Raw genomic sequence first — 26,485 nt, 5'->3', positions numbered from 1 at the left:
CCCAGATTGGTACAGGCTTTCGTACGGTTGACAATACCCTTAATCGCAAATTAAAACAATTTTTTATTTGATTTTTACACTCTAAGTTGTATTATATATATATATTGTTGGTCTCTTTCATTTTATACATTTGTGGTTTTTTTTGTGCCTTCAGGAGTTTACATTATAATTTTGTTTAATTTTTATCATTTTTGGTATAGCTGTTTTCTTTGGCAACAAAGCATAGGGGTATTTTCCGCTAAACAAACAGTGAATGAATAAATAAAAAAATAATTATTTTCATGATAGTTATGTGAAGACTCACACGCCGCCTAAGTGCGTGGTACATTGTGGGCTTTCTAAATATTTCTATTTTTTGTCACGTTTTTATGATTTTTTTTTAAAGCAATCTGTTTATGATTTTTTTTTTGTTTGACACAGTGATGATAGGTATATTATATATATAGATGCACCTAATGATGAACATATTTTCATTGATATATATTTCTCTTTTACTCTACATTTTCTACTAAAAAATGGTTTAAGTTGATTCTTTTATTGTTTGTGTAGGTCACGTGATATATTTTTCACAAATTACAAGGAGGACATGATGGTCTTTGCGTGTGTTCTTTGACATATTCGTGTACATTAAATCTTGATTCGTCTATGATGTCATTTTTCCGATTTTTCAATTTTCTACATATCAACGGCAGAGAAAAGAAAATTAAATTTCATTCAAAATTTGAAAAGTGTCAAATCAAACTCACTTGGCCACAGTCAGAAATGCCAGTTCTACATTTAAGCCGGTTTTAGCTGATGTCTCTAGGAACGATACATTGTATTCACGAGCTAAGCGTTCACCATCTTCTTTGCGTACTTCACGCTCTGGGCAGTCAGCTTTATTACCTAAATCAAACAATTAACGAAATTTTATCAAGATGTCAAGAGGTTTAGTGCTTTTAGGATGGGAAGCATAAGAATTCGTCGGTTTTGTCGATAAATCTGATCGTTTTCCTAATGCTTGCATGACTAGTTGAAACCCGAGTCGAGGACATATTTTGAGGGAAAATCACTTTCTGTTTGGTAAACTTAACTTCAATTAACAGCTAAAAATTATTCCCTTATCTCGAATCTTTTTTTTTTTTTTTCAAAAGAAAACATATGCGGCTGAATCACTCCTATTGCAATTTGTGGTGATATACATAGCATATGTCTTCATTCCTTCTGGTGCTGAACCACTATCGAATTCACTGAAATCACTAGAGCTGGCTTAGCTTAACAAAGTTGTAAGCTTTGGTTTTTACTTAAGTGAGTCAAATCAAATTCATTCTACATACATCTACATAGTAACACATCTAAGTAACAACAGTCGATGCAATAACTTGTAATAAATCTACTATTCATAAACAGCTGAATAACAGCTGCCGTAAGGCTCCATATAAAAAGCCAATATTTCCGTTGCTGTTACCAGTGCCATTAAATTAATTAACTCGTATCGTTGCACCCCGTACCGAAAGCTAGACTTACACTACGATATAGAAATAATTACAAAATAATTTATTTATTTATTCGATGTTCAAAAACAAGACGAAGATTTTCAAACTTTTCTTTTAAACTAATGAAGGAAATCTTCCAGTTTATGCAATGAACCAACAAAACGATGAATCCGAACGTAATTTTATTATGCGAGAATTTCATCTTCCAAGCAAACGATGTAGAATTGAATGAAACTTAAAGAAGAAAAAAAAAACTTCGAACACGTGAGTGTATAGTGGCATGTGAAAATATATGTATTTCGTACATCGCTTGGTGTTGTACACTTTTCGTACCATGTATCTATCCCACAAGTACATTCAGTTCTCAGATTGAATCAATGTATTAGCTTGATAAGTGTGAAATTGTATTAAATTTTACTTAGAAAACTATAACACTGTTTGAAGTGATGCACATTTGTTTCCAAGACATGGTTAGTTAGATCGTTGGGAACTTATGTGGGAAAAGTTTGACAGACAAGACAGGTGTCATTATATCCAGTTTGTGCTTTAATTTGATAAAATGTTTCGAATGAAGTAACTAAAGTATGTTATTAACCGGATTACAATGATTGTCTATGTATGAAGTAGTTGGAATTAACAACTTCTACGTCAGCGAAAGAAAATATCCAATAGTCTGAGTGTTAAAAAATGATTTGAACTTATTTCATTTTTTCATAAATAATTTCGTCAAAGCGCCCTTCAAAAATTTCTGTTTTCTCGAGGTTTTTCACTTGTTGCGGCGGCTGGGTGGGCCGAACATCGGCGTTTGTTGGTTAATAATATTCAGCTCATTGACCTTCATAAACGTGCACAATTTAACATTATTCGCTTTTTGTATGTTGGAGTAATTGATAAAAAACGATTTTCGCGACCACTTCGGAGAAAAATTTTTCTAAGGGCCATGACAGCCCAACAAAATTTTTTCGGGAAAAAAGTTGTTCCACGTTATTTTCAGAATTGAACGACAATTCATTTGAGCCATATCTCGATTGAATCCCGACTGTTCGAAGTTTTGGCGAATTCACTCTTAAATTCTAAGCTTTTTGTTTTACCAGTTTTATCACTCCTTTCAGAATTTTTTTAATGTCTGAAGAGATCACGTGACAGATTTTGGCGAATCAAAATTCAGAACCAATCATGAAGTTCTAGAGGGACTAGAAAATTTAAATCGATTGCAAAAATAATCTTGTGTTTAGGCGATACTTTAAACAAAAGTAGCAAATGGAAGAATATTCAAATTGGGAGTTGGGTCCATTGAAAATATTCAACAATAAATACTCGTGAAATTTCAATATATGAAAGATTAGAATTTAATTACTATTTGGGGTCTACCATATCCCGTTACGGATAAAAGATTATCAACCATAAAATTGCTTATGAAACCCACAAACAAAAAACAACACACCCCTCACAGTACAATGAAAATAAAGTTACTTTGTCGAATGCTCTAAGTAAAACATTGTAATTCCCTTACCTAATAACATTATAACAACATCCTCTTGAGCATATTCTCGAATTTCACCCAACCATGCCCGAATATTATCAAAGCTCACTTTGTTGGTAACATCGTACAGCAGGAGTAACGCTGGAAAAGAAAGGAAAAGTTTTTATTTTTATTTTTAGTTTATTTGCTTTGTGTAAAATGAGTCCTATGAACAATTTAGTATGTGATGTAATGTGTTAACATTGTAGTTTTACCGTGAATTTAGTTGTTGGTTGAGTGAACGACATATGAACTTTTTTTTTCAATTAAAAATTTACGAACGTTTTACTTAACGCAACAAAAAAAAAAGTTCCTACTTTTTGAAACATATCCGGAGGATGAGATGTGGGAGTTTTAATGATTGAGTAATTTTTAAGGGGTGAGTGAGGAGTAATTAGGTATGTCAAAAATGGGACCAATGAAAAAGTGTTACAATTTTAGACGATTTAACTTTTTCATGGAAAATATAGCTGGAAAAACGAAGGTTTTCCGAAGGTTTTTTTTAAACGAAACTCTTTCTATAAAATTCTTTGTTATTTTTCTTTTAAATTTACAATACCTACCGTGTGCATCGCGATAATATGCATGTGTTACCGACCGAAATCGCTCCTGTCCAGCTGTATCCCATATTTGGAGTTTGACGCGTGTACTATCCAACGAAACAATTTTATTCTAGAAAAAGAGATTTTGTTAATAATAGTAGGTAAGTTAAGTGCCATGTTTGAATGAAACTTAGAAATTTTTTTAAAGGCAAGACTGAGACTCAGACAAAGAAGCTGATGCTCACATTATCAAATGAAACTGTAGAAGGCTAGCAATATCAAAGTGCTTGTAGTGATCTTCGTTGATAGTTCTTTAAAGCGATAACCAAAGTCTGCACATTTAACGGCTTGTGTACCTGAAAGAAACTAAACTTGTGGTATCATTACTTTTTCGTTTGCACACACTTGAATCGATTTTCCATATAAAAAACAGATTTTCAAATGCACGTGCTCAAAAGTGTGCGAATACGAAAAAGTAATGATGCCACAAGTTTAGTTTTTTTCAATTATCCAATGGATGTGGATTTTAAAGTTGGTAAAAGTGACTCACCCTTGGAAGAAGAAGTCAATATTACCGAATACCCATCGGTATGTGACTAGGAAGTTACTCCCATACATTTTCCATATTAATAAAAAACCTTTCAGACACTGCTAATTATCTGTTATCGTCAACATAACGATAAGAATGAATAATAACCTCTGGTGCAGTTCAAGGTGATCTTGTAATGAACATAATGCACAACGAATGAAGTAGAAGATTTTGTGTCAAACATTAAGCGATATTTTAAACGAACCGAATTCGAATAACAGATTTTATAATTGCACGTCTAACATTTCGTGAAAGTTTAAGTAAAAAAATGGATTCACTCTATTCACTACTCAAAAGTATAACTGGGAAATACCATTGAAGAGTGCTAAATATTGCTTCGGAGAAAAATGCCATTATCTAAAGTCTGTGCAATTATGAAGTAGGTGTTCCCAATTCATTTCAATTCGTTGACTATACCTAGTTTAATGTAATCTAATCTCCAATTTTCTCAGCAAATCATAATACATAAGACACTTCGGAGAAAATTCAAAGTACGTCTGTTAGTTAATCATTTCTAAGAAATGCCGAGGCATTATGCTATATGCCTGAAATTATTAACGTCTTTAACTCAAGTACCTTTAATTTAAGAGCTTTAAGCAAATCGTCTTTGTTTCCCAAGAAATGAGAGCTCACTTCTATCCCATAACACCTTATAAGATCTTTCACGGTGAACATTTTTCCAGAAATTTGCCAAACAAAGAATATTGAATAAATCGCTGAAGGCCAAAAGGATAGAATAACATTCAAGTATCAAGTGTATAATATACAAAATAGCGAATAAGAAGAAGGTTGAATTAAAGTGTTAAAACATGTAATACTGGTACAGGTACACGGGCGTATTAAATACACGGAAGTCAAACATTTAATCAACGATAAACCGAAGAAAAAAAACACATTTTACCAAATTACGCTTATCTAAATACTTACACATTGACACACGTATTGATGATATTTGAGAGGACTCATCAATGTTACAATAACACATCAAAACATTTAATAATTAAACACCTAGAACAACATCAATTAAGTTTGACGAATCCATTTGGTTTCCGATCCACAACACACATACACATCTAAATGGTTGTAATTCACTCCTCACCCTAAAGTCAATGCCAACGGTTGATATAAAATTGCCGGAGAGAAATGTACCATCTCGAAATCTCACAAGGAGACAGGTTTTGCCGACACCAGAATCACCTAACAGCATTACCTGTTGATTTGTTGTTTGTTTGTTTTTTATATATTTGTATGGGAATTTCATTGATTAATTGCTTATAGACGAGCTGGCCGTAACAAATATAAGAACAGATTTTCATATATTTTTCTTAAAACGCGAGAACGCACATTTCCTATTATTGCTGCTGGGCATTGTTATGATTAATTAATTTTTCATCATTTTCTTACGATAGGGTGGCAATAAGAAGCTGAACTCGACATTGCATATCCAAGAAACGATATTGTAATAGCTAGCGAGCTTGAATCTGTTTTATGGAATTTGGTGTAAAAAAACACTTTTCACAGTCCTCGCATCTCTAATAGATAACTCGACACAGGGGTTCTGAATTCTTTACATTCAGGCGACCCAAAAACGTCACATTCTCTCACCAGATGGATAGCCAAAACGAAAACAGTTTTTCATACCTGGGACCCGAAAATCCGTCCAATATGAAAAATACTATTCGTACCACGGACTAAAAGTCTTTTTTAGCGTATTCGATTCCAGACCTCTGTCTGGAAACCTCTCACACGCTAAAAAAGACTTTTAGTCCTAGGTACGAAATGTACTATTTCTTCACACTTTTCGTTAGAGTTGTGTCAACATTTTTATGAATCTACTTTTTGACCACGGTTCTGAATACGTCAAAAAATAGGTAAAAACATACCTTTTTGGTCGCAAAGGCATAATATACTATTATTGATTGGTAAAAATTTGTCGACTAGACAAGGACTATCTGTGATAATAAGTAAGTTGATGGTAGATGACAGTCGATAGTAGTAGGGCTTAAATTTTCTTTCCGGTAGAACTGATGTGTAGAAACCTCTTGGCATCGGCCGATGAATGATTACCAGCAAAAATCAATCGGCTTTGAAAAATTATGTTTTTACCTTGCTAAAAAAATTGATAATCCTGAAACTTTGATAAACTCTAAGCGACTCGCTCACACAAGTTTATTACTGAGAAAATTATAGCTATGAAAATGACCCCATCCATCGACTTAACAGTCATCTTCGTTATATGTGTCCTAGCCGAGACGATTATGTTTAGGTATATATTCCGGAAACAGCATGTTGTACTGGGCTGACATGACATATTTGATTGGGAAGTCTTACTCTTTTATCTTCAAAGTTATTACTGACTGATGGGAAAACGATTTTGTATATCAAATTCTATTCTCGCACACAGCCTGATCAAAGTCTTCAAACGTAAAAAAAAACTGTTGACTCCGTGGCTGTAGGTAGTATAACAAAAGAACAAAGAAAAGTCTCTGTAAAGACTCTGTTTAATTTAGAATTTAATAAACCAGTTCGTTGTAAAAATATCGAAAGCTTTGCTACGAGTACCTTACAATCAAATGGAACGGGTAAATTATCGTTCAAGTGGTTCAGGTTGTGCCCCAGCCAATATTACATAGCGTCTTTCTTTATATAAACATAAAAAATCTGGTCAATCCACATAAAAATCACGATTTTCAATCACAATATCCAATCATTTAATATCGTTGTCGAGTGCTGATTTTTTTCATGTTCGGTTGAAGATAAAAAAAAATCATAAAATTGGCCGGGTTTACTGTGGATGGAAAAACAAAAGATTTTCATTCTTTATTTAGAAACTGACTGCTTTTCTCTGTGTGATAAATATAGTCGAGAGAACATTATCTACAGAAAAAAAATCAAAAACTTTTTTTTTTGTGGAAATAACCTTTTCGAAAATGGTATAAACATCAAATCGATTATTTGCTTCAGCTATCCGCATAATTTTAATTTTATTTTAGTTATACATTTTCGAAAATTTTCCTTTGACAACAAATAATTCTTGGGATTCGGAAAATGTTTTCTTCCTTCGTTGATTGGAAGGAAGAGCGCTTGTGAAGAGATTGAATTATTGTTGTTATATCATTTTACCGATGTGAGAAACGTGAATGAAATTATCGATGAGGAAATTTCGTCGATTAACTACGTATACATGATATGTAGAACACAGTGTTTCGGTGTTTCTGTGCTGTGTTGACACAGCTTTGATTGTTTACTTTGTTCCTTGATTACGCCGAAAATTTATAATCTTCTTATCGCCATAGCTAACTCAACATTTTATTGCTTTCTTATGAGGACAAACATTTAAAGAAAAAAGAAAGTTTACGCTCTGTGCGTTTTGTAACATGTTGTAGAATAGCGAACAGTTTTTTCATTCGAAGAAAAAGGAATTAAGTAAATAAATTTCACTTTGTGAACAGCGACTTTACTGAATAACATTCGTTGTCTATAAGGAGATGGAGTTCAATAATCCAATTGTTAGAATCGGTTTTTTTTCTGACAATTTTTTTAAGTCTTCAAAAGAGTCTACCAGCTTTCTTTGACAATAACATTTTGATACGATTCACGATAGCAGATGGACAACATAATGAGATTAATATTATGTTAGTCTGCAACATCTCGAATTTAATTTCAATTCAAAATATTTGCTGGGACTTTTGTTACTCGCAGCAAGAACACGCTACTGATTCGTTCATTTCGACGCGGACATAATTTTATATAAAACTTGCCAACGTCCTTACACGCAACAAATGTCTTCGTTGATTTTTCTAATTAAAAATAGGAAAATTCAGGTCGCTCGGTCTCTGTAGCTAGCTTCTTCTTTTACCATCTTGTTACGACTAGCCAATCTACATAATAGTCTATAGCATTCACCTTCCCAAAAATGTCAAACAATTCAACTTGACGCCGTTGCTGTGTGGTAATGGCAACCTTGTTGTTGATTTTATTGTTGTTGTCTTTCAGAATCGGATACGTTGTCTCGTGAACACTATGTCCCAGCAGATTCAGTTTTTCCAATGTATCCGGTGGCACTTGACCGGGACACACGTTATGCCATGTCGGTTTGACGAGAGACTCGCGTCGAGGTTGAAATTCCGTTTGGTCGAAGTCACCGTCCGCGTGATTGTTCATCGTGTCGGTGGTTGTGCGGTGGTTGCCTTTATTGTTGTTTTTTTTATTTGTAGAAAAAGTCTATTCGGTCACTGCAGGTACTACAAGCGCTCAGTTCACAGTTAATTGAAACTAACATATTTTTTTGCATAAAATCTAATTGATTGTCACGGCTGGCAATTTGATGTGTTTTTACAGTTCAGTTACTTTGTATTGATTAACCATCACTTCAGAGCAAAGATTAAATTGAAAAAAAAAAATATTTTTTCTTCTAACGTTACTTTTATTGATGAGTGAAGAGTGTACTCATCATTATTTTGTCAACTTTCTTTCACAAATACTTCGATGTAAATGCCTCATAGACTTGTATCGTAATAGTTACAGATTCGAAGGGCTAGTTAATTGGTAAAGTTTTCTTGTTTATCACATATTTCACTCTACTCTTGCTTGTCCAACATTTAATGCGGGGAAATACTTATACAATACACTCAACCTATTTAGCTGAGCTGTACGTTGCCTAGAATCTACAATGTCGTTGAATATATGACTGGTTTTTTCTTGTGTATAGTATATCAATAACATAGGTACATAGGCTTCGGTTTTTATTTTAAAATTTTCTTTAGATGGTATTATATGAAGGAAAAGCTTCATTTCCACGCGAAACCTATAATTAAAATTAAATGAACGAAGTTTTATTCCCAAACTTAATTCAAGCCCAATGACTCAGAAAAAGATATTTTCCGCTACTTCTATTTATGTCCGCGTTCGTGCTCGCAGTGTTAATTTGCATCGACCCCATCGAAATAGATTATTCATTCGTCTTTTATAATACACAAAACATACGCAATAATTTCCGTCTGATGACGATTTTCGAAAGGTGACGGGTATTATCGCCCAGGGAATTATCGCCCAGACAGATTTTTTCAAAAATTAATTGGTATTATCACCCGGGGAATTATCGCCCAGGAACTATCACCCAGCTCGATGGGAATTATCACCCGGGGAATTTTCGCCCAGGAATTATCACCCAGCTCGATGGGAATTATCACCCAGGGAATTATCACCCAGGAATTATCACCCAGACTAACTGGAAACTTTCACACAGGGAATTATCGCCCAGGAATTATCACCCAGCTATCTGGTAATTATTCCCCAGCTATTCAAAGCTGAGGAATTACAGCCCAGTAAATTTAGAATTATCACCCAGCTTTTTGAAATTGAGGAATTATCGCCCAGTAAATTTGGAATTATCACCCAGCTATTTAAAATTGAGGAATTATCGCCCAGAGAACTTGGAATTATCACCCAGCTAACTGAAATTGAGGAATTATCACCCAGAAATTTGTGTTTAAAGTATTACTGAGTCAGCAGTAACTTTTCAATTATGTTAAAAGATTGATCACATTTTCGATATACACATCTTTTACTCCTATTACTCCTATTAATTTGCTCAGTGTGTAAACTTTATTGCGAATTTACGTTTGATCCAATCAATTGTGGACCGTCTTATGTTAATCTCATTGAACTTAATCGATCTTAAATGGATGCACTTTTAGTCAAACTAATTGTGCATCAACTTAGAGGTATCTACAAGTAGTCTAGCGAATTGTGCATCATCTCAAGTGGATGCACATTTAGTCTAGCTAATTGTGCATCAACTTAGAGGCATCTACAAGTAGTCTAGCGAATTGTGCATCATCTCAAGTGGATGCACATTTAGTCTAGCTAATTGTGCATCAACTGAGAGGCATCTACAAATAGTCTAGCAAATTGTGCATCATCTCAAGTGGATGCACATTTAGTCTAGCTAATTGTGCATCAACTTAGAGGCATCTACAAGTAGTCTAGCAAATTGTGCATCATCTCAAGTGGATGCATATTTAGTCTAGCAAATTGTGCATCATCTTAAATGGATGCACATTTAGTTTAACTAATTGTGCATCAACTTAGAAGCACCTACAATTAGTCTAGCAAATTGTGCATCATCTTAAATGGATGCACATTTAGTTTAACTAATTGTGCATCAACTTAGAAGCACCTACAATTAGTCCAGCAAATTGTGCATCATCTTAAATGGATGCACATTTAGTCTAACTAATTGTGCATCAACTGAGAGTCATCTACAAATAGTCTAGCAAATTGTGCATCATCTCAAGTGGATGCACATTTAGTCTAGCTAATTGTGCATCAACTTAGAGGCATCTACAAGTAGTCTAGCAAATTGTGCATCATCTCAAGTGGATGCACATTTAGTCTAGCTAATTGTGCATCAACTTAGAGGCATCTTGTAGTGCCCCTTACTATATTAAGTAAGAGAGAAGTAAGTTCTCTCTCTTTAGTATAAGAACCATGAATATGTTACTTAAGTGAATAAAGAATCATTCCATATTATATCGTCAAGCAGTGCGTTTCACTTAATACAACACTCCCGTTAAGACTATAAATACCAATTATATATATACATGGCGACCGTGACAGGACTTAATACAACACTCCCGTTAAGACTATAAATACCAATTATATATATACATGGCGACAGTGACAGTGATATAAAAAAAAAAAAACGATAAGTGGTCGGGTTAGTGAAACCGTTGTACTGCAAAGTAAATAATTATTAATAAAGTGAATCATTAAATGAATAAATTATGGGCACATCTGACTCAAAGCCGCAAACCGCCACAACGGATGGTACTAACAGTAATACTGATGTTAATAGTGTCAATATAATTCAAGAATTTTCCGAACACAAAACCAGCACTGGCATTTGTTTATTAATAATAGTGGTACTATTGGCAATTCACTTTATCTATAAATTTTACACGTTACATAAAAAGTGTATCGTAAAGCGTGAGAGACAAGTACGCCAAATTTGAATATTGAATATAAAAACAGAAAAATAAACCACGAACAATATTTGACGGGATTTGAAAAATAAATGAACAAATAACATTACTGGAATTGATGGACATCCAAGAGCACAGGCACGAAAATTCGTACAAATTTGGTCCGTGGGGTCCGTGGAAAACAGGAGAACATTGCTAAGTCAACAGCGAAGGCACAGAAAATCATAGATCGCACAGGCGCGTAAGGTCGTACAAAATTTGGCCCTGGGTAAACAGATACACATAGCAACAGGTATGAGTTATGGAAATTAAAATTTGATTTTTTTTTATAAGAAAATGTTTTAAATTTTGAAGTTTTTATATGTAACGACACGCGATTGAAAATTATATTTTATGCTTACGTTTTAAAATCGATGTTATATGAGAACGATTGTTTATTTTGCGACAGGATGTGGAAATATTAAATACGACGAAAAGTTGTTCTAATTAAAAAGAAAGAAAAAATATTTTTTTCTGATGTCAGCGAATTTAACACGCGCAGTTTTGAAATTCTTTACACGCGCAGTTTTGGAATTATTTTTTTTTCGCTTACAATCGGTATTTGGTATTATTTTATGAAAGAAATACGATACTAAGTTTGGGACAGGATGTATAAATTTTGAAAATAATTGCAACATTGTGATTGATAAAGCAAACAAAGCGTATTTAATGGTACGAAATGGAAACGTTTGAATCAAAGCCTTTATTTGATTTAACGGAATTTTTAATTGTTTATTTTTCAATTTTATTTTTCTTGATGGTCTTGTCATTGGTTTTAATTTGGTTTTATTGTCAAGCCCGAACGAATAGATTCATTTGATGTGTTTATATTGTTGGAAATCTGGTGAAGTTGATACGAATAAGTATTTTTTTATTTGGCAAAGTATGACTACATGGACACAATTAAGTACTAAATTAGACGAACACAGAATAGAATTTGAAAGAATTTATAAATGCCTGAGTGTTTCAATTAAAAGGAAAATTCAACGTGAAACTTTCGATAAACATTTACAAGACATTATTGAAGTATATAACGCTGCGACAAAGTTGATAAGAACGCACGATCTGCAAGAAGACCATTTGACTTATTGTACGGAATTTCACACAAAAATTAGAGATCGTCTTCTCAAATTGTTTGGAACTTTGAAAGTACACATTGTAGTACCCCCCGGAGTAAAAGAAATTGACCCAAAAGTACTTGATAAAGGTGATTCAGACTCAGATTCAGAAATGGTACAATCAGCTGAAGAGTTTCTTGCCTTGGCAGGAAAAACTATCTCTAGGAATTATGCAGGTGACCCATTAGCCCTTACAGCTTTCATAAACTCTATCAAACTTCTCGAGAAGATGGCAGGTACGACGCACGTTACCCTTTTGATAACATATTTAATGACTAAATTGGAAGATAAGGCTATGGAATCAGTCCCTGAAGATCCACAAACTATTCAAGAAATAATTGATGGACTTAAAGTGGGCATTAAACCTGAGACGTCTAAAGTAGTAAAGAGTAGGTTACAGGCTTTGAAGTTTGACAGATTCAAGGTTCAAGACTTTGCCCTTGAAGCGACGAAATTGAGTGAAGCACTCCAAAGAGCTTTAGTGTTGGAAGGTGTTGGTAAGGTCAAAGCACGAGAAATGTGTGTAGATGAAACTATTGACATGTGTCGGGCGAATGCTCGAAGTGATCTGATTAAAGCCGTATTATCAGCGTCTCAATACAATGATCCTGATGAAGTAGTTGCTAAACTGATTTTAGAATCGTCTACCGAAAAGCAGGAAAAGCAAGTGTTAGCATACAAGGCACAGTTTAGAGGTAAACGGGGAAAAGGTAGAGGCCGTGGTGGTTACGGTAATTACGGTAATAATTATGGAAACTATAATAAATGGAATGGTGGAAATAATAATTACCATCAAAACGGCAATGGTCGAGGTAATAATGGTAGAGGAAGATCCTGGAATCGTGGCCGTGGTCGTGGTCGCGGAAGTTATCAGAATTATCAAAATTATCCGAATCACTCAGTTAGAATAGTCGAGGCTTTGGGAAACGAGGAAGCCCCTCAGCGATACCAGCAGCTGGGGGAAACAACAGCAATGATGCCGTATCAGTCTCAATAGTCCAAAGGAAGGTTCTATCTATGAACCCAAACTACTCAGATTTTATAGTTTTGAGTAGTTCGATTTCAAATAAACAATGCACATTCCTAATTGACACGCAGGCGGACATAACTCTCTTAAAAATTTGCGCAGTCCGCCCAAGAGCGCTATTAGATGTAGAAAATTTGATTGACATAACAGGAATAACGGAAGATCCCATAACGACTTTGGGTTGTACGAATGCGACGTTGGGTAATGACGATTTTAGAGTAAATTTTCCAGTACATGTAGTACCAAATGAATTCAATATTCCGTCAGATGGGATCCTAGGTAAAGACTTCATGAAACATTTTAGATGCAATATAAATTACGGAGATATGACGTTTAGATTTACATTAAACGAACAAATGATTACGGTACCAATAAGGGAAGGTCCCGAAGTAAATACGATAGTTTTACCCGCGAGAAGTGAGGTAATTAGACAATTCAATTTGAAAAAAGAAGTGTTAGAACCCCAGTGGGTCGATTCTTGGGAAATTAGTGCAGGAGTCTTCACAGCTCGCACAATAATTAGCTCAGCTCAGCCGTTGATCCGAATTCTCAATACTACGGATAAAGTACAAATAATGAAAAATGACCGTCTACCAATTCAGAAGTTGTCAGATTATAAGGTTTACACAACGAAAAAGGAAATCTCTTCTAAAGAAAGGACAGAAACTTTACTGAAAATTTTAGAAAACAAAGTTCCTAGTTACGCTAAAGAACAGCTTTTCCCGTTGATAGAAGAATATGCGGACGTTTTCGCATTAGAAACTGACAAGATGACCACAAACAATTTTTATGAGCAAAAATTAAGGTTAAAAGATGACACACCGGTTTATATAAAAAATTACCGTACACCGCACAGCCAGATTAATGAAATAGAAGCTCAGGTGAATGAATTTTTAAAAAATGACTTAATAGAACCAAGCGCATCCGAGTATAATAGCCCTTTGATTTTAGTCCCGAAACCCCCTTTGAATGGTCGTGAACGATGGAGACTATGTCTGGATTATCGCCAAGTTAATAAAAAATTAGTGGCAGACAAGTTTCCACTGCCTAGAATGGATCAGATATTAGATAGTTTGGGAAACGCAAAATGTTTTTCGGTCATTGATTTGTTCCAGGGATTCCACCAGGTGCCATTAGAAAAGAATTCCAGAGACATAACGTCTTTTAGTACTAGTACTGGGTCATACAGATGGAAAGTTTTGCCTTTCGGGTTAAACGTTTCACCGAATTCATTTACTCGCATGATGACAATTGCCTTTTCAGGTATCCCCCAGAACAGGCATTTCTCTATATTGATGATGTAGTCGTGATAGGGAAAAGCGAGAAGCATCATTTACAAAATCTCAAAGCAGTATTTCAAGTGTTGCGAGACAGAAATTTGAAAATACATCCTCATAAATGCAAGTTTTTCGAGCCCGAAGTAACCTTTTTAGGACATTTGTGTACTCCTGATGGCATATTGCCAGACCCTAGGAAACACGAGACAGTTAAAAATTATCCAGTTCCCACAGACAAAAACGCTGCACACAGATTTGTATCATTCGCAAATTATTATCGACGTTTCATCCCACATTTTGCGACTATAGCAAAACCATTGAACAATTTGACTAAAAAAGACGTGACCTTTGAATGGACTGAACAATGCCAAGAAAGTTTCGATACATTAAAGGAAATTTTGACAAAACCACCAGTTTTAGCTTACCCAGACTTTTCTAAGACTTTCATAGTCACAGTCGACGCCTCAATAACAGGTTGTGGGGCTGTACTGAGTCAGCTACATGACGACAATGATCTACCAATTTATTATGCATCAAAGTCATGGTCTAAAGCAGACGCAGTGAAATCGACTCCAATTCAAGAATGTTTGGCCATTCACTTTGCCTTGACCCAATTTAGACCTTATGTGTACGGAGTACCGTTCCGAGTCCGTACAGATCATAAATCACTTATTTATCTATTTACGCACAAGACTTTGTCTCCTAAACTTATTCGTATTAGGCTGGACCTCGAAGGCTACGATTTCACAATAGAACACATTAGTGGAGCTAAGAATGTAGTGGCCGACGCCCTATCGCGATTAAATATTAAAGATTTACTAGATTTATATGGAAAAACAAAGACAGTCTATGTTATGACAAGATCCAAAACAAGAAATTTGAAAAAGGAAAATGAAATGACGACCAATGAAAATTTAAATAAAACACAAGAAATAAGTTACGTACCGGTAATTGAACAATTAAATGCGCATATAAATAAAAAGATACCTCGAATAATGTGTACGCGTACAGAAGGAAGTAAAGACGAGGTAATAGAGCTCAATATATACGAAAATTATAAGAAACTGATCAGTATGAAAGTTCCGGTAGAAATACGCAATGATTTATCAATTCTCGAGAAAGTAATTAATAGTTTACAAGAAATTGCGATAAAGAAAAATTTTAACGAAATTCAGTGGTCGCTAAACGATATTATGTTCAAATTTGTATCAATTAACGTTTTTAAAGAAATTTGCAAAAATAAATTGAATAAACTACGAATAGTGTTAATTAAAAGCCCGATTTTGATCAATGATAAGACAAAACAAAATGAACTCTTAATGTACTTTCATGACAATCCGATTTTTGGAGGACATGTAGGTCACAAGAAACTCTACGCAAACTTAAGGAGTTATTATGCCTGGAAAGGCATGAGGCGAGATGTTGCCTCTTTTGTCAAAAGTTGTACGAAGTGCAAACTAACGAAAGTCAGTGTGAAGAACAAAGAAGCCCTCGTATTAACAAATACTCCCCAGGCCCCCTTTGATGTAGTAGTGATAGATACCATAGGCCCATTGCCTACTTCCCTTAATGGAAATCGCTATGCGATTACGTTAATTTGCGATTTAAGCAATTACTTGGTAATCATTCCTATTCCGGACAAACAGGCTCTTACGGTAGCCAGAGCTATTTTCAATAATTTCGTGTTAATCTTCGGCCTGATGAAACAGGTCATCACCGATCTGGGAACGGAATATGTGAATTCAGTGTTAGAAAGACTATGGGTCCTTTTCCATGTGACCCACAGCAAATCCACTGCTTATCACCATCAGACAGTGGGTACAGCAGAGAGGAGTCACAGAATGTTTAACGAGTATGTCAGAACTTACATTTCCGGTCAGCTCGATAACTGGGAAGAATATTCAAAATATTTCTCGTTCTGTTATAATATCTCCCATCACGCGTCTTATGATTTCAAATACTCCCCCTATGAATTGATATTTTGTAAGAGCCCAGTGCTCCCATTCGATTGGATGGATGGTCGAATTGACCCAATCTATAATATCGATGACTTTAGCAGGGAAGCGAAGTGCAGACTACAAAGAGCACACGTAGACGCCAGAAATCTTATTGACAAGATGAAACTAAGGAACAAAATGAACTATGACCGTTCTGCCAAACCGATAGAATTAGAGTTAAATAATAAAGTAAAGTTGTTTAAGGAGCCATATGATAAACATTCGGAACGCTACGACGGTCCATTCATAGTTAAGGATATCCAAGGATCAAATGTTACGATCACAGATGGCGACAAGTTTTTGAAAACTGTGCATAAAGATAGAGTCCGAAAATATGAATGAATCGTCACAAAAATAAAAGAATGATTTTAATATTTTTATGATTTTATTGTGAAGTTTTATTTTTAAATTAAGGTTAAAGATTAAGGGTTAATTTACAATTTAATCTTTATTTCAATCTGCAATTCAGTTTGAAATTATGTTATCATAAATTTCTTTAAAAAAAAAAAAGGGACGGTGAGAGTCGCAATCTCACAAAGTGAAATCAAATCCCAAAAATTAATAAATTATAAGCAATGGTTAGTTTTAAGACTAAGAAAAGTTTAACTTTCAAAAGGAAATAAATAATGTACGAAATAAATAATAATATGATTGGCATACACCAATCTAGCCGAAGAGGGATGGTGTAGTGCCCCTTACTATATTAAGTAAGAGAGAAGTAAGTTCTCTCTCTTTAGTATAAGAACCATGAATATGTTACTTAAGTGAATAAAGAATCATTCCATATTATATCGTCAAGCAGTGCGTTTCACTTAATACAACACTCCCGTTAAGACTATAAATACCAATTATATATATACAATCTACAAGTAGTCTAGCAAATTGTGCATCATCTCAAGTGGATGCACATTTAGTCTAGCTAATTGTGCATCAACTTAGAGGCATCTACAAGTAGTCTAGCAAATTTTGCATCATCTCAAGTGGATGTTCATTTAGTCTAGCTAATTGTGCATCATCTCAAGTGGATGCACATTTAGTCTAGCTAATTGTGCATCAACTTAGAGGCATCTACAAATAGTCTAGCAAATTGCGCATCATCTCAAGTGGATGCACATTTAGTCTAGCTAATTGTGCATCAACTTAGAGGCATCTACAAGTAGTCTAGCGAATTGTGCATCATCTCAAGTGGATGCACATTTAGTCTAACTAATTGTGCATCAACTTAGAGGCATCTACAATTAGTCTAGCAAATTGTACATCATCTCAAGTGGATGCACATTTAGTCTAGCTAATTGTGCATCAACTGAGAGGCATCTACAATTAGTCTAGCAAATTGTGCATCATCTTAAATGGATGCACATTTAGTCTAGCTAATTGTGCATCAACTTAGAGGCATCTACAAATAGTCTAGCAAATTGTGCATCACCTCAAGTGGATGCACATTTAGTCTAGCTAATTGTGCATCAACTTAGAGGCATCTACAAGTAGTCTAGCAAATTGTGCATCATCTTAAATGGTTGCACATTTAGTCTAACTAAATGTGCATCCACTTGAGATGATGTACAATTTGCTAGACTAATTGTGGATGCCTCTAAGTTGATGCACAATTAGTTAGACTAAATGTGCATCCATTTAAGATGATGCACAATTTGCTAGACTATTTGTAGATGCCTCTAAGTTGATGCACAATTAGCTAGACTAAATGTGCATCCATTTAAGATGATGCACAATTTGCTAGACTAATTGTAGATGCCTCTCAGTTGATGCACAATTAGCTAGACTAAATGTGCATCCACTTGAGATGATGCACAATTTGCTAGACTATTTGTAGATGCCTCTAAGTTGATGCACAATTAGCTAAACTAAATGTGCATCCACTTGAGATGATGTACAATTTGCTAGACTAATTGCAGATGCCTCTAAGTTGATGCACAATTAGCTAGACTAAATGTGCATCCACTTGAGATGATGCACAATTCGCTAGACTACTTGTAGATGCCTCTCAGTTGATGCACAATTAGTTAGACTAAATGTGCATCCATTTAAGATGATGCACAATTTGCTAGACTACTTGTAGATGCCTCTAAGTTGATGCACAATTAGCTAGACTAAATGTGCATCCACTTGAGATGATGCACAATTTGCTAGACTATTTGTAGATGCCTCTAAGTTGATGCACAATTAGCTAGACTAAATGTGCATCCACTTGAGATGATGTACAATTTGCTAGACTAATTGTAGATGCCTCTAAGTTGATGCACAATTAGCTAGACTAAATTTGCATCCACTTGAGATGATGCACAATTCGCTAGACTACTTGTAGATGCCTCTAAGTTGATGCACAATTAGCTAGACTAAATGTGCATCCACTTGAGATGATGCACAATTCGCTAGACTACTTGTAGATGCCTATCAGTTGATGCACAATTAGTTAGACTAAATGTGCATCCATTTAAGATGATGCACAATTTGCTAGACTACTTGTAGATGCCTCTAAGTTGATGCACAATTAGCTAGACTAAACGTGCATCCACTTGAGATGATGCACAATTTGCTAGACTATTTGTAGATGCCTCTAAGTTGATGCACAATTAGCTAGACTAAATGTGCATCCACTTGAGATGATGCACAATTCGCTAGACTACTTGTAGATGCCTCTAAGTTGATGCACAATTAGCTAGACTAAATGTGCATCCACTTGAGATGATGTACAATTTGCTAGACTAATTGTAGATGCCTCTAAGTTGATGCACAATTAGCTAGACTAAATGTGCATCCACTTGAGATGATGCACAATTCGCTAGACTACTTGTAGATGCCTCTCAGTTGATGCACAATTAGTTAGACTAAATGTGCATCCATTTAAGATGATGCACAATTTGCTAGACTATTTGTAGATGCCTCTAAGTTGATGCACAATTAGCTAGACTAAGCTAGACATCTTATGCACAATTCGCTAGACTACTTGTAGATGCCTATCAGTTGATGCACAATTAGTTAGACTAAATGTGCATCCATTTAAGATGATGCACAATTTGCTAGACTACTTGTAGATGCCTCTAAGTTGATGCACAATTAGCTAGACTAAACGTGCATCCACTTGAGATGATGCACAATTTGCTAGACTATTTGTAGATGCCTCTAAGTTGATGCACAATTAGCTAGACTAAATGTGCATCCACTTGAGATGATGCACAATTCGCTAGACTACTTGTAGATGCCTCTAAGTTGATGCACAATTAGCTAGACTAAATGTGCATCCACTTGAGATGATGTACAATTTGCTAGACTAATTGTAGATGCCTCTAAGTTGATGCACAATTAGCTAGACTAAATGTGCATCCACTTGAGATGATGCACAATTCGCTAGACTACTTGTAGATGCCTCTCAGTTGATGCACAATTAGTTAGACTAAATGTGCATCCATTTAAGATGATGCACAATTTGCTAGACTATTTGTAGATGCCTCTAAGTTGATGCACAATTAGCTAGACTAAATGTGCATCCACTTGAGATGATGCACAATTTGCTAGACTATTTGTAGATGCCTCTAAGTTGATGCACAATTAGCTAGACTAAATGTGCATCCACTTGAGATGATGTACAATTTGCTAGACTAATTGTAGATGCCTCTAAGTTGATGCACAATTAGCTAGACTAAATGTGCATCCACTTGAGATGATGCACAATTCGCTAGACTACTTGTAGATGCCTCTAAGTTGATGCACAATTAGTTTGACTAAAAGTGCATCCATTTAAGATCGATTAGGTCCAATGAGATTAACATAAGACGGTCCACAATTGATTGGATCAAACGTAAATTCGCAATAAAGTTTACACACTGAGCAAATTAATAGGAGTAATAGGAGTAAAAGATGTGTATATCGAAAATGTGATCAATCTTTTAACATAATTGAAAAGTTACTGCTGACTCAGTAATACTTTAAACACAAATTTCTGGGCGATAATTCCTCAATTTCAGTTAGCTGGGTGATAATTCCAAATTTACTGGGCGATAATTCCTCAATTTCAAAAAGCTGGGTGATAATTCTAAATTTACTGGGCTGTAATTCCTCAGCTTTGAATAGCTGGGGAATAATTACCAGATAGCTGGGTGATAATTCCTGGGCGATAATTCCCTGGGTGAAAGTTCCCAGTTAGTCTGGGTGATAATTCCTGGGTGATAATTCCCTGGGTGATAATTCCCATCGAGCTGGGTGATAATTCCTGGGCGAAAATTCCCCGGGTGATAATTCCCATCGAGCTGGGTGATAATTCCTGGGTGATAATTCCCCGGGTGATAATACCAATTAATTTTTGAAAAAATCTGTCTGGGCGATAATTCCCTGGGCGATAATTCTGGTCGCCTAATAGTACTATACCAGTGAAGTAATTTCTAAATTACTAAAGCCCTCGAATTCTTTTACTCATCTGGATACGAGATATCAAATTATTTCACTGGTATAGTATGATGTTTTACTTTACGAGCGAGTGAAGGACTTTTCCACCTTCCCTCCCTCGTAAAATGAAGAGATTAAATTACTGTAATTTAAGGGGAACATCGAGGCTTGTGGAGATTTCAACTTAATGTTCAAAACTCGACCAGCCTCGATGTACTCCTTAAATGCCAGTATTTATTCCGATTAATCATCGACAGCGTGTTCGCCAACTGATGATAAACGATTATCAATCAAACTCTTGAAAATTATAAACAGTAAAATAGTTTCTCAAACGAAACCTGACAAAACTTAGAACAAAAACCAACAATTGTTACAAAAATGACAAAAAATGTAAATAAGAAAAAAAGGATCGTGTCTTAGCAAATACTGAAACCAGTCAGTGTGGGTCAACTAAACGACTGAAATTGTTAAAAATCCTGGGAAAATTTCAAACCGGTTCAGAAAAGTCGTAAAACGTGTGATGAATCGGAACGTGCAAAAACTCATGAAAATGGAAGGACCTGAAAGGTCAGTTAAGGACGAACTCCGAAGCCAGGTTGGGAGCATCAATACGTCCGTTGAGAAGATCGTGTACGAAAAGGGCGCACAGATTTAGCATGCACCCCCGTGAGCTTCACACCTAGACTCATAGGAACGAAGCCTGTAATTAGCGTCTCTTCTAACAGTCCGACGGAGGGCATGTGTTCCAAAACGTTACTATCACATTCATAAATCTATTTTTGACATCAGTACGTCACTTTGCGACCTCTTATGTACCGAATTATCCTACAGTAACAGTAGACCTTCGAAAAACCAAGAAAAAATTTTCTCGGTTTTTTCGTTTTTGGAGCCCATTTTCCACAAGGTAGACGTCTTGAGCTCATCGTTTATTTTTGCCGTTTGTTGCGGTAACAGGTAACAATTGGTAAGAAAATTTCGTTTTACTTTTGCTGCTAATTAGATGAGTCACGTTAAGACGTGTCAATGCCACATTTTTTTTTGAGTAGTTCGTCGGTACGACTGCAGTGCAGAATCTATAGCCGAAAATAAGCAAAATATAACAGAATTTGTTCAAATTGTCTTCAAAGCTCATCAGTATATTTTGCCCACATTTAATTAGCTAAAATATCGTCATTATTGCTATTGACTTCCCGTCCCTTGTTCGTGGTAAATTCCATAATTACACAAACTGTATAATTATGAGAGGGTTTTCTGTGAATGAGAAAAAAAAAATCCGTTCAATCATTTCAGCAACGTAAAGACGATATTTTGATTATTAGCTATAGATTTTCTTGTCTTGCAATAAAGATAATCAAATTTCTGAAATAAATTGAATGTGCGACTAAAATTCGTAATACAATACTGCCAATAAACAATGTTATAGCCGAGTCTTTTACCGTCGTAAAAATCACTTATAATGGCCCCTTTTTAACGACATCAAATTTTTTTTCCATTAGAAACACCTATCAAACGCGCCAAGTGTAAGGCAGTTTTGGCAGTCGTGTAGTATACGCATGGTATTTTGTAATAGGAAGTCGAATATAATGAGGTCGTAAACCGAATGTTTCGTTTCGACGAAATTGTGTTGTTATTCAACGTTGAGATTGAAAGAGTTTTTAAAGGTTCTTAAAGAGGGTAAAATTATCTCTGTTCAGAAATTGCATATCTGAGTGGCTGTATAATATTTTTGTAATGAACTGCTGATAGATTCATTTTTCGGAATTGAGCCTTCCGCCACTGGACTTTAAGAATACGAAATTGAATACAGCTCATAGCAAAGTTAAAATAATTATCGGAATTATTGAAGTGGAAATTATTGCTTATAATACTCTAACTGTTCGTCCCTTCATAATCTGAAAAGTTACTGGCTACTGTCGTCTCTAGTTATAGAGTAATCAGTAAAATTAATGAGGCACCACTCGCATGTGAAATCAACGTGACTGGGATTTTCTTTGCTTTTCGTCTTCTTCCAAGCTACTTGCTTTTATCTTTCAATTATGAGACTGAAGTGAGTCCCTCATGAAACTCGCTTGTCTACCGAAAATGCTTCGTCGTATTCATCATTTTCAAAATTCGTTTATTTCGTGTTGTTTTACGATAAGTGTAATGGAGAATTTACAATTTAAATTTATTTATGTGACGAATTATGTATAATGAACGTAGGTTATGTCTGTAAGGATTTTATGTAAATTATGCGAGAAAACAATTTTAAACCTTAAAACATTTCAATTAACAGGTATTTGCATGGGAAAGAGGAGACGGCTTTCGTTAGCGGGAGAGAGATGTAATAATCGCGATTGTAAATGGCAAGTACACCACACATATGAAATGATTCATCGTCAAATGAAGAGTATTTATTGTTGATAATGTCTGTTGCCATCTTTTGAGTAAAGGTCTTTGGTTTAATTTACATTTTCTGAAAATATTTTCTTTAATAATTCACTGAGTTGCTTGAAAATATGGAAGGAATTTCAATAGAAAAAATCGAAAATTCAAGAAAATATTTTCTTTACAAAAATTGGTTCTGATGGCAGACAATAAGTCCAACCGTATACCTACACCCTTTAAGAGTTAACGATATGAACTACTGGTGAAATTCGTAAGCCTAGAATTTTTCTTGTGGTCTAGCTTCTAAAAATAGCGCTGGTCCGCCTTGCCACACGAATTAGTGACTATAATAGTAGCTATGAAACACACTCAACTATGATCAGCATCTTGTTTCTTAGAAACTTTTTGAGGGCATCAATGGATGCAACAGATGAACAAACTAAGGCTATGGGTCATGTGCTATTATTGGTCCGAGCTCACTTACATAATCGAATAACATATATACCCAGTATCGGACCAGCAGCGGCAGATAGAAGAGCTAACTCGAAATTTTAAATTTAGGAGATGAGAAAAAAAGACCAGTTTTCTAATTGCTGAGACATTGATTATTTGTACCAAAAATTATTTTCCCTTTGGAAATGACCAGCAGAAGCTAAAAATTTTGAATTAAATCTTAAATGTTTTTTAAAACAGTCTTGTTGAGTGGCTATACTCATCAACGCCACAGGAAGTCTGACATCGTTGATTGAATCTTGTTATATGGACGAGTGCTGGCGCTACATATTTGCTGGTTCACTCTTGTCATTCACCAAATCTCCTAAGTCAATTTCAGTTTCAAATTTAAAATTGGCAAAACAATCTCAGCGAGTTACTAACGACTTATATCTGATTGAAACAAAATATTTTTTTTTTCTCATATTTTCCCCAGAAAAATGATTAAAATCAACCCTCCAATATGTTTATGTTCAGAACTCTAATAAATTGTTTGCAAAATTGATTAGATGTCGCGTAATACTTTAAGCTTATGCGAGAAAAAAAAATTCCGAAAATTTTCTTCACAAATTTTATGTTTGAATTTAAAATTAAATTTAATTATTTGCTGTGTCACTGAAATATGCTATCATTTCCCTCAAAATCCTCGCCATATGTTCGTTAAAGCTTTTTATCTCGACATTCATTTCAGCGAACATGTTTCGTTCGAATTAACTAAGATACAACATTAATACGCATTGTGATAAAAAATAAATTGCTGGCAAAATTATCGGAAAAGTTTATTCATAAAAGTTGACGTTAAAAAGTTCAAATAAATCATTTTCGAATAATTTATTTCATTTCAAATTTTATCTTTGCTCAAATTTCCTATTTTTTCCAATTTATTTCCGTTGCACTGTGTTGCACAGTGACTATAAAACCACACATACACACACCAAAAATGCAACGACACAAAACTATTTTCACTTTCAATATCACCACTTCCTCTCACATGACACCAATTTCCAACTGCAACATTCAACAGCAAACTTGTTACTGAATGTGAACATTTTCTTTCATGCAAAGATACAATGATGCTACGCTACATCAAGAATAAAGCTCTCTAGGCCGTGATAAGATTCGCACAGTCGCACTCGAAAGCTCGGCACATTAAAATGTGAGCCCCCTGTTTTAATACACGATAGAATTTCACAACAGACTACCAAAATATGCTGTATATATTATGTGTGTAGAGAATCGTGAGGTGAACTGAAGCTGATAACATTTTTCTTTTGCACGTAGAAGGGTAAATAGAGTCGTTCATTTATATATATGGTAAGAGTAACGCAGACTGGATGAGCTTATTATTATTTTCTATGAAAACAACTTTTGAATTTAACTCCTCTCGTGTTTGTGGATATGAAAAGAAAGAAATGCTTTGAAGCATACACTTGCATACACTTGCGTATATACATGATCAAGTTCATCAATTATTGATGCAATAAACATTTATGTACACACATGCTTGTTGGCTAGGTTTTTATAATGTGCACTTTTCCGAGCAAGTCACAATGTGTGTATGTTTACGTCATTTCGGTACGAGCAAATAAACAAACAAATTTCAAGGTTGATGGATTTTACTAGACTCGACTGGAAACGTTTCAAAGAGCCTTTTTTATGCAAACATTTTGATGTGCTGTCTTCTCAACATAGATATATTTGTTTTGCAAAATGTTTAGGCTTATTAACCTTTTAAATCAATTTACGGGTCAATAAGTACAGCTGTTTAAATATCTATCTCGATGATACAAGCTTCGAAAGCTTCGATTCAACAAGAATGAACATTTGATACGTCGTTGGATTTACATTTTCTTTTTGTTTTTTAGCTCAGAAAGAAAGAACTCAAAGAATTTATATTAAGACTAGAATTAACGTAATTTACGTTTTTCATTTGAAGTTGGAATTATACAATTAGACGAAGAGACTTATTTTCATTGGAATGTAGGCGGTTTATTTTAGGCACAAGAAATTTTTTCCAACAGGCATCGTATTTGCGTCGTTGTGCGATAAAAATAATAATTCAGAAATTCGTCTGATTTGCGCTGCGCCTATTTGACTATGCAACTCGAGTCTTTTGGCTCAGATACAACAATGATTAAAGCAAACATTATGAGGGTAACAATGAACTTTACATTTTCTTTGTTACTTTGTCCCGAGATTCGTCCTTGAACTAGGAATTTTATTTAAAAAATCTTTCATGTTTAGCAACATAATAAAAGAAATAAAATTATTTACTTATTTTGGCACGTGCTGTAAAGCTGAGGTCCTCCGCATTCATTATAAATAATAATTTATTGAAATAATATAAGTCACAACCCTCGTCAAAGTTCACCGAGGTTCCATCGAATCTGAGAAATTTTCCGATGGTCATATTTTCGGCCCTTTATCATCAAATTTTTTGAATATAACATTTGTCCCGGGAGTACTCGACCTTAGCTTTCCAACGAACCCATACGCGCCCGTGTCCTCGCCACTTTACGGAAATGAAATTAGGACTACGAAACCCCATTTTCGACTTTTGGCCGCTTACCTCCAGCCAAGTATGGAAGATCCGGAAAATCACGGAAAAAGTAGCGCCGATTTCGTTCAGTCGAAATTCAAAAGAATCGCTCTG

At 35.0% G+C, this 26,485-nt stretch overlaps 1 protein-coding gene across 9 annotated transcripts in view; it reads right to left on the bottom strand.

The window, feature by feature from the left end:
- Positions 1-372: 372 nt before the first annotated feature.
- Positions 373-26,485, bottom strand: part of LOC119080507 (ras-related protein Rab-26) — a 34,886-nt gene continuing 8,773 nt past the window's right edge. Inside the window, exons 1-7 of one of the 9 annotated variants that reach the window (XM_037188910.1) lie at positions 24,768-24,980; positions 8,035-8,498; positions 5,228-5,338; positions 3,561-3,669; positions 2,989-3,099; positions 747-885; positions 373-675 (exon numbers count right to left, since the gene is read on the bottom strand). In XM_037188910.1, the coding sequence (XP_037044805.1) occupies positions 567-675; positions 747-885; positions 2,989-3,099; positions 3,561-3,669; positions 5,228-5,338; positions 8,035-8,292 (837 nt within the window). In that variant the 5' untranslated portion in view covers positions 8,293-8,498; positions 24,768-24,980 and the 3' untranslated portion in view covers positions 373-566. Of the gene's footprint in view, positions 676-742; positions 886-2,988; positions 3,100-3,560; positions 3,670-5,227; positions 5,339-8,034; positions 9,142-24,767; positions 24,981-26,485 lie in introns of those variants that run through there. The other 8 variants (XM_037188913.1, XM_037188909.1, XM_037188912.1 and 5 more) reach the window with 8 other exon arrangements.

Source organism: Bradysia coprophila, unplaced genomic scaffold (genome assembly GCF_014529535.1).
Source record: "Bradysia coprophila strain Holo2 unplaced genomic scaffold, BU_Bcop_v1 contig_350, whole genome shotgun sequence".
Taxonomy (NCBI): Eukaryota; Metazoa; Arthropoda; class Insecta; order Diptera; family Sciaridae; genus Bradysia; species Bradysia coprophila.
This window is presented reverse-complemented; position numbering and strand designations above follow the sequence as displayed.